The sequence below is a fragment of the Xyrauchen texanus genome, chromosome 38, assembly GCF_025860055.1.
Source record: "Xyrauchen texanus isolate HMW12.3.18 chromosome 38, RBS_HiC_50CHRs, whole genome shotgun sequence".
Classification (NCBI taxonomy): Eukaryota; Metazoa; Chordata; class Actinopteri; order Cypriniformes; family Catostomidae; genus Xyrauchen; species Xyrauchen texanus.
The window spans coordinates 2892260-2915373 of record NC_068313.1 but is presented as its reverse complement, the minus strand read 5'-3'; the positions used below and the strand labels follow the sequence as shown (position 1 = coordinate 2915373).

Here is a 23114-nt window from a genome sequence, read left to right as displayed (position 1 = left end):
ATAACGTGTCTCTCGGCTAGGTGGCCAATCTGATTGGCTGAAATGCAGACGTTAATAAATGGAAGAACTCATGAATATTACTTTTTAACGTGTCTTTCTGCTAGTAGGCTGACTGATTCCGATAATTTGGCGGCAAAATATTACCGAGCAACTTCAGTATGAAAAAGTAATATTAATGCAGCAAGCCTTCATCACTTCCTGTAAAATAACATTCAAAATCAGACTGTTAAACCATTCAGTCCTTGATTACTTACAACATTCATTCTCATCTAAAGCCCACGTGATGATGCAAACCTACTGCTGGTGCAAGTCAACTAAACAAAAAACACAAATATCATCCACAATAAAATAAATAACCACATTCTGAATTATTGGAATGGTGTTTTTATTATTATTCAATAACTTCTTTTTTAACATGTACACAGAAATTTCAGTGATACATTATATTTATATATACACATCCACATTGGTGTATTTAATATTCTTTCTCTAAAAAGTCAAGAGCATGGGACATGGCTTCTGTGCGTTTAAAGAGCGGAAGGTAGGTTTCTGCTGTTGTATTTGAGTCCACACAATAGAATCGGGATCCGCTATACAAACAAAGTGGTAGGTACAAGGTTTATACGGCATCTACAGCGCACTTACATCAAGCATGTTGGGAGAAAGACATTTAGGAGCTGCCTACAAAATGGAGTACACTAAATGGTTACCGAGCTTCACAATACTGCACTTTTCCCAAGCTGAGAGGGAAAGAGAGCTGAAAGTGTGTGTGAAAAGATCTACTAAAATTATACAGATACCTAAAGTTTGTACATTTATGACATTTATCACGTTCATGTCACAAACAAAGCTTTGAAACAGATGAAAAAGAAAACTGGCTTTGTAATGTTTTTGATATATCACATACGACACTTTCTCTGCTACAGTATTCTAATGAAATTGTTCTTCCTCCCAACAAAACTTTACAACATTGGACATACGATGAAATAGGAAGGTGCCGATTTTGTTTGTGGGGGGAAAGATTTCAAGATAAAGGCCCTATGTAGAGCACCTTAGAGTAAAAGTGTCGTGATTTAGTTCTACATCAACACTCTTAATTTGGGGTGTGTTGTATACATTTACTGATTCTTTGGTACAATTCAGCTCCTGTAACATATAGCTAAACATCCAATCGGTTTATCAGAAACTAAGCAGCTTTATATGGACTGATCCATGAATGACAAGGGGGGATCCATTAGTGGGCATGTGGATAATGACATTCCTATTTCTTTTTCTGAATTCAAGGCATCACTAATTTACAAATCTGTACGTGTTTCAGGAAGAAATAAACGGAGCCACAGGTATGTTGAATACTGTAAAATTGTGTGCATGTAAATGAGGAAGAAATAGTTTGTTCGACAGAGATGAGTAGAAAGTGTGTGTGAATATTGACTGGATTGGTGTGGACATGAGAGCGGAGCAACTACATCATCCCCAGCTGCATGAGAGAATTGGCATATGCCATCGGTTTGACATTTGGATGAGGCTGAGGAGAAAGAGAGAAAAAATCTGTTTTTATGCTGCATTTATTACAGTAACAGATATCGCCAAATAAGAGGGGAAAAACACAAGCGGTCTTTCCTTGCCTGAGAATGCATGCTAGAACATGTAAAAGTGTCAAGTCACTTACCACAGCATTAAACTGGTGGAACTCTGGCTTGAGGTCTGATCCACTGAGGTGAATGTACGCTCCTTTGTTACCCATCTGGTCACTAGAGGGAAGCAGAACACCGAAAAGAAAAACTAATGAATAAACAAGTGGTTTCTGTTGTGAACGATTTGAACTTGAACAGAATCTTCTAAGTGAATGAATCGTTTCGCCTTAACTTATCTTTTTTGTGACCACTTAGAAATACAGGAGATCCTACAGAGCCCCTTGAAGGACAGGGAAACTTTTTGCATTCTTTCACCTCAGTTTTGGTTCCCTCACAACACCTTCATCCATCCCTTCCCAAAATGAACGTTTTACTGTAGTAGCTATAGTTCAACTATGGGTTTGGTAGCAAAACCATCATAACCACAAAATGTACCACGGTTTTACTGAAGTAACCATTTATTTAACCATATTTCAAACCTAAACTGTAGTAATAAAATCAATAATTCTGCCAAAAACATATTTACTGAAGTTTAAGTGACACTATGAATGTTTATGGTAATGTAACATGAACGCAAAACTTATCTAGACGGGAACAAATATCATTGCAAGGAAATGTGACACTTATTCCAAGAGACCAAACATAATTGTGTGGAAACGCAAACTTATTGCAAGGGAACCAAAACTAATTGAAATACAAAATTTAGTTGCAAAATATGCAAGGGAATGCAAAACTTGTTGCCAGGTAACAAAAAACTATTGCCAGGGAACCAAAAATAACTGTGAGGGAACAAGAATGATTGCCAGGGAACACAAAACGTATTAAGAGGGTACAAATATAATTGCGAGGGATCGCAAAAACTATTCCAAGGAAATGCAAAACGTACTGCGAGGTAACAAAAATGCTAACAATTTATTTGGATGGTCCCAAGTAGATATTTAACTGACTATATGTAACTTATCAACTGGCTTGATATAGCTAGTAAACAGTGTTTCAAAAAACATAGTCTACTGAGTGTTTGTTGAAACACTGTTTACTAGCTATAGCAAGCCAGTTGATAAGTCACTTATAGTCAGTTAAATATCTACTTGGGACCATCAAAATAAAGTGCTACCCAAAAAATTATTGTGAGAAGACCAAAAACAATTGCGAGGGAACGCAAAAGTAAAAATAGTGAGGCAACCAAAATTATGAATGATTGGCAGAAATGTTGTTCCAGAAACAAAGGAAGTTGCTCTAGGACCATGTCGTATTTATTTACAGAACCAGTCAAATGTTTGAACACTTGACTGACTTCGTTTTAAAAACTTGGTATTTCGCTAAACGTTTGACTTCTGGTGCTGTGCATACTAATAAAGACAGTAAATAAACAGAAGAGAGTGATTTGTGTACCAGTAGTTTGGCGCTGAGAAAACAGTGATGCACTTCCCTGAGTGAGTGACCTCATAACCCTCGCCTTTGACCTCATGACTGCGCACTATATATTGCAGTTTATTCTGTTCCAGGAAGCGCTCAGTGACATCAGGCCCGAACTGACAGCTCACGCCCCGTTTACTGATGGAGCGCCCATTCTGGAAGAAGAGAACAGGTTTTAATCAAACGCAGCAGATATTGAGGAGAGCTGTGAATGCTGTAATGTAATATAAACTGACCTGAGGCTGAGGATCTGACCACAGCAGATCACACATCGGACCTGCAACAAACCATTTCGGCATATTACAAATTACAACTTTTCGAAAACAAATGACTTTTCGAAAAATACATTAGTTACACATTATTAATTTAGTACAAGTTCAACTGTATTACTTTGGTGACATCAAGCACATCTTACCAGATTCTGGAGGCTGTCGGTTCCTTTCAGTTTTTCTAATGTCATCTAAAGTCACACCATCCTCACTAAACAGTCCTCCATGCATCACCTAAAACACAATTTAACATACTCAACACACCAGACAAAAACACAAAGATTTACTGGCCCCACTTTACTCTTGGCAATAACGTGCATTTCATATCCTCACAGTATGTGGATATTCCTGAGCTGGATTGCAACTTGCATTTCAATAGCCACATATACACTGTCAGGCCAAATAAAGGCGTGCTAGTGCGTGCCAAGGCCAGTTACGTTCCCACTGTCACTTCCGGGGCTTAATCGTGCCTCCTTGGGGCTTATTCAGGGCTAATGGCCTTTGACCTGCCTATTACCCTTGGGCCAAGCCAGGCCGACTGGTGACTAAGGCGCCTTCAAAGTCAAAGGTGGATTTTAGCGAGACAATTGTGCTGCGTTTCATTCAAGTCGGATATGGCATATTCCTACTTGAATTCTCTGATCATAAAGGAATTCCATTGCCAGATGTTTAAAATGACATTTAAACAACCAAAACGGCAACACTCCCGTTAGCATAACAGGGGTTTGACGGTTTCCTAGCAACGCAACTGATAAACGAAGCTGCTACGCTAGCATTCGTGCTACATCATCAAAAGAGTTTAATTTACTGTGTTTTGTACACCTGTCTCTGCAAACATATGTTAAATAAGCTTTAATATCTTGTAATGTAGGAACTTTGACTCATTGATCAATATCATTTAATAAAAGTGAATATTTATCACTAACTTTGTACATCTCTGTGTCAACATGTTTGTGTGATGGAAAAAAGTGCAGACATGCTACAAATCCATTAAGATGCACAATGGACAACGCTATGACCAAAGGAAGAACTTTCCATGGTTCGTGATCATGGACGGTGTGCTGGGACATCGTCCCACTGTTAGTGAAGAGATAACTTGGGACACGGTGGCAGTTAAAGTCAGTGAGTTGTCAACATTAACTTTGCTAGCTAGCTAACGTTTTCATACAATATAAACTTGATATTCTAGATATCATGCGTGTTTGTTTTGGCTTGTGTAATGGGTAGGTGTGTGACGTTTGCACTAGGGCGGCGTATTAAAGGTGGGTTTTAGGGCAACGCTGTGGGGCTTTTGGCCTGATGGTGAGAATACGGAACGATTGTGGTCTTTCGGCTCGTGGTCCAGGGCTATTGACCCCGGCTGACCAGTTTATGGCCCTGGCTCGATAGTGGAAAAGTGGCTAATATCTTCAGTGGGATTGGACAGAGATCTGATCACAGTTAACATGCAAAATGGAAAAAGCCCCATACATCTTAATAAGAGGTTGTGTCAACCAATGATTTTCTTTCATTTCCAAATGTTTAAAACACTGACAGCTTTATCAAAATATTTCCTGTCATTTAACAGATAAAAATGAGAGATCTGCACCGATAGCTGTTTTTGGAGCTATCAGTTATCTGTAAAAGTCAACGATGACCACATTTATTTCCGTTCACAAAGACATTAAAATAACAAAAGTCGTTAGGGGTCATTTCATATAATTTCTCATCTAGGCTAATTTCTTTCTCTTTATTTTTATGACTATTAATTGGGATCATCGGGATGGCGACAATGTACACTTGTGGCATTAACTAAAGCAGCTGCTGATGCTTTGTGTTTTTCACCAGACAGTGTGTCTGACAATTTGAATTTGTCAGATATTGGGATGTTTTAACAGATATTTTCACAGAAACCCTGATTTTAAAAACATTTGGCTGATTTATCAGTTATCTGACTTTTCCACCACCTTTGTTATCTGTCCTGGCAAAATCCCCAAAATAAGGTGGTCCATTGCGTTTCCTTACTTTAGAAACATATACACAGTTAAGAAAATTATTGGAATTAGAAGTAAAGAAAATGGGAGAAAATAAAGTCAAAACAGCCCTGTGAAATCAGCTCTTCTTTTGTCTTTTTCACATTGCGAGATTATATTAAACACAGCGCTTGGTAAGATTGAAAGAGTTCTTGCCACAGGACAGCAGCTCTTAAAAACAACAAGAATGCAATCATTTCAACTTTTGACTGTTCAAATCAAATATTTTGATTCAGAATTAATAGACAATACTAATCAAAAGTGGTGTCCCAATACCATTATTTTAGTACCGATTCTTCTGATACTTATCCTGAACTACATATCAAAAGATTATTTCAATTTCATCATCAAAATGGTGTTTAAATAAATAATTTCAATAAAAATTAAATAATTAATGTTCAACATAATATTATATAATTTTTTTAATCAAATTAAGTGCTTGTATACAGAACCTCACAGCACAATTCAAAATACAACATTGGAGTTATATTTAGTCAAATAAAGTGCTGCATAACAGAGCATCACACGTTACATACTGCTTAAGTATAATACAATTACTACTGATTTATTATTATTATTAGTTGTAGTATTACAGTGAATATTATGTAAAGGTAGTGATATATTTCTGCCATACTTTTTTCCTATAACAGGGTTCCCACTCTATTCAAGGCACAATTTTCAGGACATTTCTAAGACATTTTATGCGCCCGAGATTTATTTTAGCGTTCCCATTTGTTTTTGACAATAGTTTCTCACCCCCAGATAAGCAGTTTTCTCCATGGCCCAGTGTGATTATTAATCCCCATAAAGCTATGATTCACTTAAATAAATACATAGTCTGTATGTGCTGCACATTTCAGAGTGCTCTCGGTCTTTGTCAAACACACGAGCATGTGATGGTCATGATGAGGTGTTCTTAGTGTATGAGCTGCCGGTTCTACACATTCATTTTGAAGTGCATATCACTTGCAGATTATTTATTTATTCAATTAAATCAGAGACTTGTTTTTAGTTCAATTACGACACAAGGACATATCAGATTAATTGTACATTCAAACAGTAATTTTCATCCAAATGCATTATATTCCAAGACATTCTGCATTTTATTGCTAATAAAATTTTTATGACTAGATTCCGTGTTTCCACATACTGCATGTGGTAACGGCCACACGATCTAAACTGACACCGATCACTGAATTATTAAAAATTAATTCTCATCCCAAATGTATTAAGGCCAAATCACCACACTACCACCCCAGTGTGAATTCATTTGAAAAATGTTTCAAAATAAATCAGTGGTCCGACTGTCATCATTGTCTAAAGTTTATAACTCACAAGGATGGAAACTCATGTGAGGTGAAAAAGGTGAGACAATCACTGATCCATGAACATATTTCAGGTTTTTTTTTTTTAAAGAATAAGCACCAACTTAAGCTATTTTAATGATTCAAGTACAGCAAATTATCTGCACAATTGTACAGAATTAGTTTATAAAATAAAGGGTATTATAAAGGCTTGCTTTTGTTTCACACATTTTTTCTGTTTAATTTATTGACTAGTTATAATAACAGCCTAACAATAATTTTGAGGTTCAATTATATATTTTGGTCATTGTAGATCGCATTTCACATGAATTGAGTCAAGGTGTCAGCAATCCATTCAAAGGCAGCGTCAAGTGGTGCTTTGCCCTTCCGCAATAAACATTGGAAACATTTATTTGGAAGAGAGACAGAAAAAAAATGGCAATTGCTTTGATAGCAAAAAAATAAAGAGGACTCATTTGTGTTTAGGTCTTACAGTTTTTTTTTTTTTTTTAAATGTCATTACTGTAGTTCAATAACTGGGGTCTCTGGATACTCAGAAACGATAAGGTAATAATTAAAATAAATTACATTAAATATCTCTTCATAAATTTGGACAGTTTTTAAATATTTCTTGTAGCTTTGTACTCTAAAAGACACCATTTGTGTGAGGCAACAACATGTGTGAAAACCACTTTGGTGTGAAGTTGGAGCCGAGGTTGCACTGACACATCACTTCACAAACAAGGTAGACTCACATGCCGATGCTGAAGTAAACGAACAACATGCCCCTCTCATTCAGTCAGTCGGCACATGTTCCAGGTCATTCAGTTTGTATATGAATGAGAGGTTTCACAAGTGCCGCTTCTCACTTTGCAGGCACCAAGCACGAGACTGTAGATGTAACCAATCAAGCGATCTGCCTCGGTTGGACCATGATTGCCAAGCACCCGATTGGCCGCTGCTGTAATCAATCGGGTGCAAGCGCCTTAACCAGTGATGTTTCACAATGTGCAGCCGTCGGCAGTGACAAAACTATATCAATTTGTGTATTTGACTCCTATTCCGAGTCCCGATCATTACCATGTTTGTGTACATGTAACAAAAACCTGGCTAGCAACACAATCAAACGGTTTTATTATACTAATATGAACAAATAATAATTTTGCAGGACATTTAGGTATTTTTCAAATTTTCCATGACTGGAAAACTGCATTGCAAAATTCCAGGTTTTCCAGGACCCATGGGAACCCTGTATAAATGTAGCTTTTATTTTGACTAAGCTTTTATTTTAAAGTGTTTGTGTTGTTTTGACCAAGGAGCTCTGACGTTTGACAGCAGATTCCCACTCTGGAAAAGCCGGTCGCTACATGACTCAGTGATCATTAAACCGCAAAAGGCTGTGACTTTTGTGCCTTGCGCTACAATGTGAATTTGCACTCAGTTTACGGTCATCTGCTACAAACAGAGCGCACAATGCTCATGACAATGCTTTTCCCTGTATGAGACAATAATGAGCTTTAAAAAGGTATGAGCAGCCAGCGTCAGCACAACACTGTCTTCACACATTCACAAGCGCTCACATTTGAATGACATGAATCTAAGTATTTACCTCATTAAATCGCAGCTTTTGCGGTTAAATAATCAAATTTGACATAACGTGATTTTAATTTGTGGGCTAAATGTTTCCGTAATAAGTACGAGCATTTTTATGAGTATGAGTACGAGTACAGTACATTCGCGCGGTATCGAACTGATACGATACATCCACACTAATCAGTTTAAATGCTTGTAAGTCAGCAATGATTTTAGTTCTTAAAATCTCTGACGAATGATTATTTGTAGCACAACTTCTGCATTACATATTACTTGTGCAGTTGTATGGGGAAAAAGGCAATTACATTTACACTTTCATCAAATGCGGTCAGAATCAATCCCTGAATGTGGTTTCAGTGATCCAAATCACAATGTGTCTTGGGTGCATTCAAGTATTGCTTTTAATACGTTCAAATGCTATCCGATGAATCGCCAAAACCGCATGTTAATAGCAGGTGCAACGGGGAGTGCAGTGAGTCATTTGAAGAGACACTTCAGTAAATTCAAACCTTATATTTAGAGGTGCAAGTTGTGAAAAATATAGAAAGGAAAAAAATATACCTGCAAACATATGTGCGGTTATCTTTTTCCTTTATGCAGTGTGTCTTACCAGCACTTTGTTGTTGATGCACTGTGCGAGTGGAAGCCACTGGAAGACCTCACTGAAGAGCTGGAACATCTGAGCAGTGTACTTCGCTTTCACCTCGCCCTCAAACCCGTACATCTGATTCATGTTATCGGTCTCATGGTTACCTGCATGAAACAATGAACATGTGTCAAATACGGATCCAATTCAGCCTGCACAAAAGCGCTGCTGGAAAAGTCTTTGGTGCATGCTCACCTCTCAGCAGGTGGAAGTGTTCTGGATGGAGCAGCTTGAAGCCAAAGAGTGTGAGAATGACTTCAACAGAGAAAGAACCGCGATCCACAAAATCACCGTTGAACAGCTGGCACCATATAGTCAAGGCTAATTTACTTATGAAAACCAATTATTTTTTTACCCGGTCTTTGAAAGCCTGCAATTCAGGCTCTGTTTGCTCAGTTCACAGAAATATCATCCAAGACAGCATTTAAATGTTTAAATACTTAATGTATTAATATAAATATCAAGTGGTATTACACATCATTACCGAGTCCGAGAGGTAAAGGATACATATGGATTAGTTGGAGATGGTAAACCATTCAACTCAAAGATATTTAGAAGATCATAGTATTGACCATGTGTGTCCCCACAGATAGTTATTTTCTCTGTCTAAAACACAAAAGAAATGAACAGAGAGAGCAAGAACATCATTTCTACATTACACAATTACTAAGAACAAAAACAACAACAATTTGATATTTTCAAAAGAACAACAAATTAAAATTGTTGAGAAAAAGTCATTAAATAGAATTCATCTTCTAATATTTTACCTTTTAAATAACTTTTGAATAATACCAATGATTAATAATGATAAGAATTCTTCTTCCATTACCTCTTTCAATGTAATTTCAACTAGACTTGGAAGTTTGGATAAAACCTCTTTTACTTGCACCAGCATCTGAAAGACAGGTGATGATTAACAGTTATTTTATTGATTTATTTTTACTCAGTTTGTGTGTATTTTAAGAGTGTTCACCTGGTAAGCACACTTTCTGTGCAGTTTCTTCTGGTCTTTGAACCACTCCATCAACTCTTTCATGAACTTCTGTGTGACTGTCCCATCTTCAAGTTTAGGTCCAGTATAATCATCCTCAATTGCTGATGGGACAGAATTAACAAAGCTAAAGAACAGTTGGGGGCTAAATCGAAGATCATATGAAATATTTATAGGTAAAATGTGATTCATATATACACACAGATATTATTTGAATGATTATTTAAAGCTGAATAACATCCACAAAGTCCGAAGGTGAAGGGTCACACCTGTTCTTCCCACATTTTATAATCATTATTTATTATAACAGTTTCAATATATACAATATATTCAATATGTATAACAGATTTCACCTAAAAGGTTAGCCTATTTTATTATTAATGTGAAAAATGTGAATAATAATATCGAGACACAATATCACAAGGAAAAATATCACGATACTTTAGCATATCGATATTTTTCCCCACCTCTATTAATTCGTTACATGTGAGAGGATGCAACATTTTGTGCTCAGTTAAAACGGATGCCTCTATTATTAGCATTTTTCGTTATGTCCCCTCATTACCACAATGTGCATGAACAAATGAGAATTTCTTCCAGACAATAACCCTGATATTCTCCTCAAAAGTATGATTATCTCTAACTTAGAACATATTAGGAAATAAGATGAGCAGAAATCGAATAAAGCTCTTACTCATGCTCTCGATGTCTAAGGAGTCGACCACGGATCGTTTCAGCTCATCACTGGCGATCGCTCGCTCAAACGCCTTCTGCTTCACAATCTTATTGCATTCCTGATACTTCATCTTGGCATCTTTGTCATTGGGCCGTACCCTCACTACCTGTTAATATAGAAAAAGACAATAGAAAGAAAACCACATACATTAAAGTGGTCATTTGTGTTTTATGTGGCGAGCTGAATGTTGTTCAAGGCAAAGTGTGTCATTGTTTTCAATGTTAAAACATTTTCTTCAATCCCAGCTTAATGTGCAGTCAACAATCAGCAAGTCATTGGTCAGTTGATTTTCCCCAAAAATATTGGGTGTGCTTTATGGCAACAAACTATATTTATAGCACATTTAGTGTGGCGTTATGAATATCAGCTTAGATGTTTTTCCAATGTATAACACAAAAGGTATACAGGACAAACATCATCACATCTTTAAAAGTGTGTGTGCAGTGTTTGAGCTGAATTTGATCTTCTCAGCTATAGAAAGAGTAATAAAGACAAAAATAGCCATTAACAGCTCATTCGGTCTCCTCTGGAGTATTTAATTGCTACATTTCCACATCTTCACATTGATCTGTGTTCACACAGTGTAGCGCTTGCCAATCGAATTGTGGACAATAACATTTCTGTTCCCAAAATTCAAAGATTTAAAATCCACAATTCAAAATACAAATTCACCCTCTCTTTGTAGAAATAAACCATCTGGGTTATTCCATGTTTCAGAACCACATTTCAGAAACGACAAATGATTGAAACACATTTTGCATCGGGTGGTTGCTTGAGATTGACCGATAATCGGTTTGACGAATGTTAACCGATATTTACACAATGAACTTAAAAATGGAAACTTAATCAGTTAACGGTTCTTTAATATCGAGTTAGAACTAAAAAGTCTTTAAATGAGAGGTTTGAACAAGTGTGTACTGTTACCAGGGTTGGGGAGTAATGGAATACATGTTATGGGATTACATATTTAAAATATAAACTATAAGTAAAATGCACTTTGGATTGCATCATTTATATGTATAAATGTTTTCCATCTGAAAGAACTAAATATTAAATGAAACAAATGACAATAAAATACAAAATAATCTCTTCAGTAACCAAATACGTTTTGAATGTAACTGTATTCCAATTACCAATGATTTAAATTGTAACTGTAGTGGAATACACAATACATTATTTTGTATTTTATTGTCATTTGTTTCATTTAATATTTAGTTCTTTCAGATGGAAAACATTTATACATATAAATGATGCGATCCAAAGTGCATTTGAACAGCGGTGAAACACTTTCTTATGATGTGTGACATTCATACCTGCAGACAGAGAAGTACGTTTGAAGTTTGGAGCAGAAGAAATAGAAATAAACCTTGTGTAAATTGTCAGTTTTATGCTAAGATGCTAGCCATTTTACATGCACATGTTATCAGACACGATCATATTGTATTATCAAGAACATTTACGCTAGATCATAATTGTTTTTTTCCAGTAAGATCTTTGATATAGGACAAAAATCATATTCTTGGTAATACATTTTTTAATGCTGTAAAAATACTTAAAACAAGATCAGTTTGATTGATAGAAACAACACTGCATAAGATATTTGGGTTTTTCAGAGAATGTATTTTTAACATGTGTATTTTGAGTTTTTATAGTCAAAACAAGTGAAAAAAATCTACCAGTGCTGAAGAAGTAATCCAAAGTATTTAGAATGTGTTACTGACCTTGAGTAATCTAACGAAATACGTTACAAATGACATTTTACAGCATGTATTCTGTAATCTGTAGTGGAATACATTTAAAAAGTAACTCTCCCAACCCTGACTGTTACTAAAACTAGTTGAATTAATATTTGTGGATTGTGCGCAGTATTAGTTTTGTAAAGCAGTTCACCAGAGGATAGTGATAAATGATTAAATTTTGAATGAGCCTAAAGTTAGAAGCTTTTTTTATTTGCATACATGGGTTATGCATATCGTTTATTGGACACTTGAACAAAAATAATCTATATCAGTCATAGAAGAAATATTGGTCTATCTCTAGTCAGTACGAGTAATAGTCAGCTGAAATCCCTATATCAGACTGATTGCTATAAAAAGGAGGGAAGAAGTGCTTCCAATCATTGTGTTCTTGTTAGCAATGGTTACCTCTAAAGACATACAGCCATCATCGCTTTGCATCAAAATGGCCTCACAAGATTGGTCTGTAATCTGTAGTCAATGGATGTTTTTGCGTTGTGTATTAACATTCAGAAGCATGAGATATTCAAGACAAAGGTGTTTGAAAGATCCTAGTCAATGCTTGTCTACAGCCGTGGCCAAAAGTATTGGCAATGACACAAGTTTTCTGCTTCAGTTGTTGTGGAGTTCATTCACATTGTTTCTAGATTATTGTGCAGAGTGATCAGATGCATTTTAAGTAATAGCAAAAAGCTTCATTCAACTTCATCACAAAAACACAAATGTCACAGTTTTTTGGCCCTGGCACAAAATTACCAGCTAACATAATTTCACTAATCATATCAGCAGCACCTGTGAAAGTGTGAAGAGTACTAGTCAGGTGAAATCACTCTATCAGACTGATTACTATAAAAGGAGGAATGAAGTGCTTCCAACCATTGTGTTCTTGTTAGCAGTGGTTACCTCTAAATAAAGACATACAGCCATCATCTCTTTGCATCAAAATGGCTTCACATGGAAGGAAATTGCTGCAAAGAATATTGCACCTGATAGAACCATTTACCGGATCATCAAGAACTTCAAGGTGAGAGGTTCAACTGCAGTGAAGAAGACTTCAGGACATCCCAGAGTGTCCAGCAAGCGCCAGGACAGTCTCCTCCTGAGGAGTCAGCTACAGAATCGTGTCATCACCAGTGCAGATCTTGCTCAATTTTGGCAGCAGGTCGGTGTGTGTGCATCTGCACGCACAGTGAGAAGAATACTTTTGGACAATGGCCTGGTGTCAAGAAGGGCAGCAAAGAAGCCACTTCTCTCCAAGAAAAACATCAAGGACAGACTGAAATTCTGCAGGACGTACAAGGATTGGACAGCAGAAGACTCGTGCAAAGTTATTTTCTCTGATGAAGCCCCCTTCCGACTGTTTGGGACATCGGGAAAATCGATAGTCCGGAGAAGAAAAGGTGAACGCTACCATGAGTCCTGTGTCATGCCAACGGTAAAGCATCCTGAGACCATACATGTGTGGGGTTGCATTTCAGCCAAGGGAGTGGGCTCTCACAATTCTGCCCAAAAACATTGCCATGAATAAAGTAATCACCATATTAAGGGTTTATAGGCCTCCTTGCTCGCACACGCTATTGGATTGAGGTTAGGGCTTTGTGATGGCACTCCAATACCTTGACTTTGTTCTCCTTCAGCCATTTTGACAAAATGTTGTAGGTATGCTTGTGGTCATTGTCCATCTGGAAGACCCATTTGCAACCAAGCTTTAAATTCCTAGCAGATGTCTTGAGAAGTATTGTAGAATAATCATTTTTTAGATGGTATAATAATCATTCTTAGATATCAAAATACTTATATGAGTTTCTAGGCCTTTGTGTGAGCCAGGAGAGAGCATATGAGGTTACTAAAAGTGTTGATGCTGCAGGGAACACAAAGAATGGTATACAACCTTGAAATACAGGATGTACTTCTTTAATCAGTTATTATATGAATGGTGTCTTGTATTTTTGCAGCTGGTGTTTTGCTGTTTCTGTTAATTAGTAGTATTCTGACATATATCTTTGGTGTATTTCCTTTATGCTGACACGTATCTCTAAAATATATGGTGTGTCTCATTAAAATACAGGATGCACTTCTTACTGAAAACACTTTTAATAAGTTAGATATCTCTTATATGATATGTTTCTGGCATGGTGTTTTACCTTGATGAGTTAAATATCTTTGGAGCTTGTATTTTCTTTCATTAATCAAATGATACTGTGTATGAACAAACAAGGCCGCCTCATTATGAGGGTACACTGAAATGTAGGGCAAAGGTAAAAGGTATGTGATGGGGACATGGCTGTTTGTCTCATACACAGGTGTTTCTAAAATTGATGCACTTTTACCATGAACTATGACTTATGTCAAAAATAAGTGGAGTTACCAGTTGATGTATGTTTTTTAAAAAATAATTAGATGGGGATTTTCCACCAATATTTAATTAGTGAGGAAAATAGAACATATTGGTGGCGAAGGAAAGAGACAAGAGTAATTATTCTATTGGTCAGAGATAATGGGCAAGAAGATAACAAAAAGGTATATAACTGAGAACTCAGGAGGATAGAGTCAGAACGGACAGCTGGCCGGTCTCATGTTTGTTGGTGTTCAATAAACTACAATTTTGGCATCTGGAACTCAAGACTCCGAGAGTTTTCTTACAACTTAGAGAGATTCATCGCGATATTCCACGACAGAAGTTGCTTCAATATATCCACATAATTTTCCTTCCACTTGATGCCATCTATTTTGTGAAGTGCACCAGTCCCTCCTGCAGCAAAGCACCCCACAACATGATGCTGCCACCCCTATGCGTCACGGCTGGGATGGTGTTCTTTGGCTTGCAAGCCTCACCCTTTTTCCTCCAAACATAATGATGGTCATTATGGTCAAACAGTTCAATTTGTATTTAATAAAAGTTTATATTTTTTATTGCACTTGCTGTAGTCTGGCATTTGAAAAGCGGTTTTGGAGCAGTGGATTCTTCCTTGCTGAGCAGCCTTTCAGGTTATGTTGATATAGGACTCATTTTACTGTGGATATAGGTATTTGTCAATTCAAGTCATTTTTCAATTTTAAATTCATAAATTTAAACTGTAAATGAAATCATATTGTAAATATGACAATAACCATGTTGATTTTGTGGTTACTATGATTTTACTGCCATAGTTAAACTATGTTTACTGTAAAACAATAATTTTTATTTAGGACAAACCTGTTGAAGTGTGTTACCAAATAGAGTATTCTTACTTTAGATTTGGCAGATATATATATATATAATTTTTCTGAACAAGTCAAATACCGAACCATACCAAAGCAGTGACCCTAAAACCATGATTTTGAACTGTTATACCCCTAATATATTACAGTCGGCTGCTTTCAAACACTCACATGTCTGCCCGTGCACTCGTGTCTTGTTGAATGCGGCACTCCTGCATGAGCCTCTGCACTGTTTTTCATCCAAATACCCTTCTTTAGGTGATATTAATGTAAACACGGCTGTTAATAAATTAAAAGCGTAGACAGACGGGATTAAATCTGCGCTGTCTAGTTAGAACAAATAATAAAGCAAACACAGATGTTAATGTACAAGTAGACGGGACAAATTCTTCAAAATGTTCGATCTGTGCAATGTCTATATGTATATAAGCTGCATAATGTCTGTTACAGGCATTCTTACTGCATCAAATCACTATTCAGGTAGATCATCACACAGTAAAGAGTGTCAAATATTTAAGTAGTATCGTTTTGCATTAAATTGTCTTTTTTAATGTTTTATATTATATACATTTTTTTAAATGTTTCATTGCTACTGTTACAAAAAAAAAAAAAAAAACTTAAAAGCACTGTTTACTCTGTTCTCTATTTAATAAATGGCTGTTGAATCATTTCTTTACAAGCTTGAAGCAAGTTTTACAAGTGAACAATGAAGTCCTCATTGTTTTCATTTAAATTAATATTGTCCAGGTTTTGTAAATCACTGAAATAACCATTTTTCTTCATAATTGTGAGAATCGTGATCAATTTATCCAGAATCATGCAGCTCTAATATACACACACACACACACACACACACACACACACTTTTCTCAGCAGGCCAATCACAGTCGTTTATTCTTACTGGAGCTTTTATAGATACTACTGAGGTGGATTAACATTCACAGATATGAATCCTTGCAATTATTATTATTGTCTTTCTTAAAAAAAAAAAAACTATCCAGAGTAAATGTCTCAACTGAGAGAAAAAGGTTCTGCTATTTAAATGCAGATGGAGGACTGGGTTTGCTCCTGCAGCTGTATCACTTATTTTTTTTTTTTCTGTTTTTGTATGATTTGAAAGTGTATGGACATAATTAAAATGATTTATGTAATACAGAAAGTATACACAAAATAACTGAACAATGTTGCCATTGTGACAAATGTTCATTCATTCAGATTCTTTTTCAGTGAAGTGCAACTTTCATTTAGTTTTCATACTATTTTTAAATAAAATCATTTTACATGATATGAAAGAAAATGCTGTTAATCTTTAAAGTTTTTGTTGTTTCAAAAGGAGGGCGTGACCAAATACATTTGAGATCCACTGCCATAGACTTTGTCAGTTTGAACCAGTCTGGCCATTCTCTGTTGAACTTTCAGTCAACAGAACTGCCAGGAGATCAGCAGTTACAGAAATACTCAAACCAGCCCAACTGGCACCAACAATCATGCCACGGTCCAAATCACATATTTCTCCATTCTGATGGTTGATGTGAACATTAACTGAAGTTCCTGACCCATATCTGCATGAATTTATACACTGCTGCCACATGATTGGCTGATTAGATAATCACATGGCATGATTGTTGGTGTCAGACGGGCTGGATTGAGTATTTCTGGGATTTTCACACACAACAGTCTCAAGAATTTACTCTGAATGGTGCCAAAAACAAAAAACATGCAGTGAGTGACAGTTCTGAGGAAAGCATTGTCTTGATGATGAGAGGTCAACAAAGAATGACCAGACTGGTTCAAAAGTCTACAGTAACTCAGATAACCACTCTGTACATTTGTGTTGAGAAGAATATCATCTCTGAATTCTATTCTGAGATGCGGGTTGGTGCAGGTGTCTGATCAGTGTATATATACACACACAAAACCCTTCTGGTGAATATATAGGCTATAAAAGCTTAATTTGGTTAATACTTACTATGGAAAATTGTAACAAGACCAAGACTCCATTTAAAAAAAAAAATAAAAAAAAAGGGGGGTCCAGGGTGTGTTTCGGTCTTCTTCATAGTTAAAAGTCTCGCATTATGCACATAAACTTCATTTTTATTTGGTTATTATTGGGATTTTGGTTGCACTATAAACTGCATCAGGGATTTTATTCATTTTGGACACTTGTCGCATCTTTATCTGTGCCCATCATAGTAAGGAAAGAAATATATATATATAAAACAATGAATCTGTTATCTGCCTTTTCCACCACGTTAGTTATCGGTAATGGCAAAATCCACTATAAGTCGACCTCAAATAAGAATAAACTTATTTGCACAACAATAAGGAGTATTTATTTCTTTCAGTAAACATCAGGGTTAAATATGATAAAACAGTCAAATATGATAGAGTTCGAGCATTAGTCTTACCGTCTCGTAATCTTTGAGCGCAGCTTTGAACTTGCCGAGGGCCATGTTAGAGGTGGCCCGTCGGTAGTAGCCCTTGATGTAGTTCTTATCCAACTCCAGGGCCCGAGTTGCATCCACCAGAGCATAGCCATAGCACTCCGTCCGCAGGTACGCCAGACTTCTGTTACTGTAGTAGATGGCATTGGTTGGGTTCAACTCCACCGCTTCGGAGTAATACTTGATCGCGTTCTCATAGTCCTTCTCTGAAATAAGAGCACAGGACCATTTATGCCCAAAAGATGCAGAATAAACCCCTTAGAATATGAGAGACAATCAATTTCTGTTCAAGGTTATTGAAATTGGAATCGAGAATCATGAAATTTTACTGGTATTGGCAAAGACTACTGAAATTTTGATATTGTGACAACCATAAAATGAAATATACCCATATGAATCACAATCGAAATCCAAATAAAATCTAGAGCTTACGACTCTGGAACGAATAGGGAAATCCGAATAATACCCAGCCCTACAAATGAGCCAAATATCGGTCTATCACTAATATTGAAATCAATGGACCTCCTTACTAGCGACCCTTTGGTACACTGTTCTTTATGAATAAAACATGAATTGCACCAAACGACAAACACATCTTGACATTAGAAATGTTGACCACCCAATTAATCCTAAAGTGCTCAGTGGATGCAGCATAAAAAACAGGAAAGAACAAAACAATCTGCTGTACAGTCCAACTCTTCCTAACAAATCTATTGACACACGTCAAACAACACAAGGCATGGTTCTTACCACTTTGTGTATATTAATGTGTACTTCACTTGTGTGAGTACATGAAATTGTCAGACATGCTCAGTTCAAGGTCACAAACAATACAGGTCTGCATGCTCAGCTAGTTTAAATGCACACTTTACAGGAAATGGTGCTGGTGTATCATTTATCTCACGAGTCAGATGAGTCTAAAACTCTCACGACACCAAGGTAACCCTCTACGGACACGTTGGAAAAAGAATCGCCATTGGCTAGTAAATGGGTTTACTCGCCAGACTTTTGACAACATGTAAGCGTAATGCAACTGAAAACTAAAAAAGATATTAAGAAAACCAAGAAGGGGACATCATCATACAGTGTTTGAACAAGTATTTGCCCCTTTCCTGATTTCTTCAGTTTTTGTGTATTTTTCACACCAAATTGTTTTGGATCTTCAAACGAGATATAACATAGAACAAAGGCAACCTGAGTAAACACAAATTACAGTTTTCAAAGTATAAATATTTTTTTTATTGAATTTAAAAAAAAGTTATCCAACACCTACATCACCCATGTGAAAACTAACTGCCCCCTTAAACGTAATAGCTGGTTGTGCCACCTTTAGCAGCAACAACTGCAACCAAACACTTCTGATAACTGGAGATCAGCCTGTGGTTGAATTTTGGCTCACTCTTCTTTGTAGAACTGCTTTAGTTAAGCCACATTGGAGGGTTTTGAGCATGAACTGCCTGTTTATGGTCCTGCCACAACATCTCAATCAGGACTTTGACTAGACCACTCCAAAACTTTCATTTTGCTTCTTTGGAGCCAGAGGTGGACTTACTCCTATGATTTAGATCATTGTCTTGCTGCATAATCCAGTTGCTCTTGATCTTCAACTCACGGACTGATGACCGGACGTTCTCCTTTAGGATTTTCTGTTGAGATCAGAATTCATGTTTCCTTCAATTATTGCAAGTCGCCCTGAAGCAGCAAAGCATCCCGACACAACACACTACCACCACCATGCTTGACAGTAGATATGATGTTCATTTTGTGAAATTCTGTGTTTGAATTACGCCAGATGTAATGGGACCCCTGTCTTCCAAACAGTTCCACTTTTGACTCATCAGTCCACAGAACATCCTCCCAAAAGATTTGAGGATCATCAAGATGTGTTTTGGCAAAATTCAGATGAGCCTTACTGTTCTTCTGGGTTAGCAGTGGCTTTCGCCCCACCACTCTTCTATGGATGGCATTTTTGGCCTGTGTCTTTCTGATTGAGGAGTCATAAACAGTGACCTATACTGATGCGAGAGAGGCCTACAGTTCCTTGGATGTTGTCCTTGTCTTTTTTGTGACTTCCTGGATGAGTCATTGCTGTGCGCTAGAAGGCATTTTGGAAGGTCGGCCACTTCTGGGAAGGTTCACTACTATTTGGAGATAATGGCTCTCACTGTGGTTCTTTGCAGTCCCAGAGCCTTTGAAATCACTTTTTTAACCCTTCCCAGACTGATGTATTTCAATAATTTCTGGAATTTCTATTGGCCTTGGCATAGTGTGCTTCTGGGTGAGACATTTTAGCTAACATCATGCTGGTGAAAAAGTTCCATTTAGGTGTAAATTTGATTGAACAAGACTGGCAGTAATCAGGCCTGTGTGTGTCTAGTCCAGCTGAACCCCATTATAAATGCAGTTTCATAGATTTGGAGATTTAGTAACTAAGGGACAAATACATTTTCACACAGGCCCATATGGTATTGGATAACTTTTTTGGTACAATAAATAACATAACAATATAATTTTTGAAACAATTTAGAATGAGATATATACAAAAACAGACGAAATCAGGATACTTTTTCACAGCACTGTACATAGGCAGAATTTGCACTAAACAAATTTCAAACATTTAAGTTTAGTTGGAGGGATCTATCGAAGTACAGAGGCGATTCTTAACAAATCTATCAACACAATGTTCTGGTCCCATTTCACTCCAAAAGTAAAATAAATCAATAATTACAAATACAATTTTTAATCTACAAAAATATAGATAAGAAGCCTATTTTAGGACCCTCAAGAGTTTTTATATTGTGATATTTTAATACTAGTTGTGCACATTTTATCCCCGAATTACCGCAATCAATACCTCATGCAGACCGTATATTTGTTTAATTAAACCTCAGCCTTTTGTGGTTTAATCATCACACTAGGACATATCTATCAATTCAATTTTATCAATTTTAATTTGATTAATTGTGCATTTATATATCCATTTTTATCTATAATATGTCTAATTCCGTGGCATTCTACATTTTACAGTTAATACCATTTTTATGACTGGATTCTGTGATACTGTCCGTGTATTCCGCAACACAGAAATCATAGGGCGCTACATGCTGCCAAAACAACTTGTTCTCTACTTCCTCCACATTGTGATGTCACACTATGGTAGACATTTGCATCTGACCGCCTCCACAACAACACATCAAGGCCTACTTTCCCCTATCACTTCAGTAGCCCCGCCTAGTAAAGGTGCAGTGAGATGGCAGGTCAGTCAAGAGCAGACAGCCAATCAGAACAATGGATGTTTACTGTCAAGTCTTAAAGGAGTAGCAGCACCAAAACGGAGCATTTTGGACAGAGGGTCAGAATGAGTGTGAAAAATTCAAAATTTTTACAAATATACAAACTTTACTAATATTATAAGTGAATCTAATGGAGATTATTAAAATATTAATAATAATAATAATAATAATAACAACAATAGACTGTTTTAGAAGGGCTGTTGCAATTTTAGGGCCAACGTGTTTGTCAAAGAGCCAAAGGGATGTGCTAGAAACATCTCACAGAATCTAAAAATGCTAAATTAAATTCATTTTTAAAAAGTTGCGGTCAAATATGAAGATAAACAAACAGCATGACGCTGATTCCACTTCAGGGGAATTACTCGATTAGTTCAGTCATTAAAAACAAATAAATAACATGAATGTCAATGAATGAGTGACAGTTGTTCAGGTTTATCTAAATGAGTGAGCCTGACTCTGTCTCACAAAACACGTGTCACCTCCATCTGCTGTCATCCGAGTATTTTCGGTCGTTTTTACATTGATCATGACACTGAAGCAGCATTTTTACCTCATCATCATCAGTCCCTAACCTGATAATTCCACAGCATTTTTAACCATCGCTGGTCTCAGCTTCACTATTCTGTGCTGAATAAACCAATAATGATAATTATAGTGAAATAATTCTTAAGTTCGCTGAATGAGTGTTAAGATTCATCATGTGTTCAGCTCATCTCTGCGTGCTCATACAACTTTAACCCCATCCAGTCCAGCCCTGACAAGTGAATGTGAGTCCGATCTTGTGTATGCATCAACTGGTGTGCGGGGTTTTCACCTTTAAAGTAGTTATTCGCCTTCTCCTTCAGCTTCTCAGCACTGGAATTCTGCTCTTCTTCCGCCATCTTCTCGCTGCCGGATTCCGTCATGCTGCTGTGTGCACGCTTACTGCTGTCGCAAACACCCGCTGGGAGGGTTGTAAAGCTTTATTCCCCTCACCTCTAGAACAGTCCAGAGACAGCGGACCTGGTCCAATGCACACACTTGTGGTCTTGGCCACTTGAGTGCACGTGCACACGCGACAGGAAGTAAGTGATCAAGACTCTACTATGCCTAAAACATGCCAAAGCTCAGTGCACTTATCCAGATTCAACCCACGCTTCCTGTAGCACTTGCCATAGATTTGTCTGTCTTGTCAGGCACTTATCACGCACCGTACAGTCTAACTGATCCCACAAAAGCTCAATGTCAATGTCAGGTTTATTTAGCACCATATACACAAAACCTAGGTTTTACAACATGATACAAATAATAAAATAATAAAATGAAAAATAAAATAATACTAAGAATATTAAAATAATACAGCAGATAATAATACCTATAGATAAGCAATGTCAAATCAAATATCAAAATAAAATAAAAAAAACATCCAAGCATTCAAGAGAGAATAAATTGGGTTTAAACTTAGAACTGCTCCCAATTTAACTACTTTTAAGTCTAATAAATAAAGGTAGATTTAGGGTTAGGGCCAGCTACGGCAAAGCCTCGATAGCCTCTTTGTTTTCTAAATTCTATATGTTACCGGCAGCCAATGAAGAGAAGTGAGAATCAGAGTGATGTGATCATGATTCCATGTCCAAGTCAGGAACCTGGCTGCAGCATTCTGCACTAATTGCAGTCGAGCCATAGTGTGATTAATACCAGTGTAAAGAGAATTGCAGTAGTCCAAGCGGGAGGAGATAAAAGTATGAATGACCTTTTGACTATCATTAAAAGTAAAAAATGGCTTAACTTTTGCTATCTGTTTCATTAAGATGCAAGGAATTTGAAGACATCCACATTGTTAAATCTTTTAGGCAGTTC

At 36.8% G+C, this 23114-nt stretch overlaps 1 protein-coding gene across 1 annotated transcript; it reads right to left on the bottom strand.

The window, feature by feature from the left end:
- Positions 1–376: 376 nt before the first annotated feature.
- Positions 377–22295, bottom strand: LOC127631516 (serine/threonine-protein phosphatase 5-like). Its single transcript, XM_052109665.1, has 13 exons — positions 22090–22295; positions 17947–18188; positions 10560–10707; positions 9848–9969; positions 9704–9769; positions 9382–9480; positions 9070–9175; positions 8839–8981; positions 3466–3553; positions 3287–3327; positions 3027–3205; positions 1670–1751; positions 377–1525 (listed from the first exon to the last, which is right to left on the bottom strand). The coding sequence occupies exons 1-13, from the start codon at positions 22178–22180 to the stop codon at positions 1463–1465; spliced, it is 1470 nt and encodes a 489-aa protein (XP_051965625.1). The 5' UTR covers positions 22181–22295; the 3' UTR covers positions 377–1462.
- Positions 22296–23114: the final 819 nt, after the last annotated feature.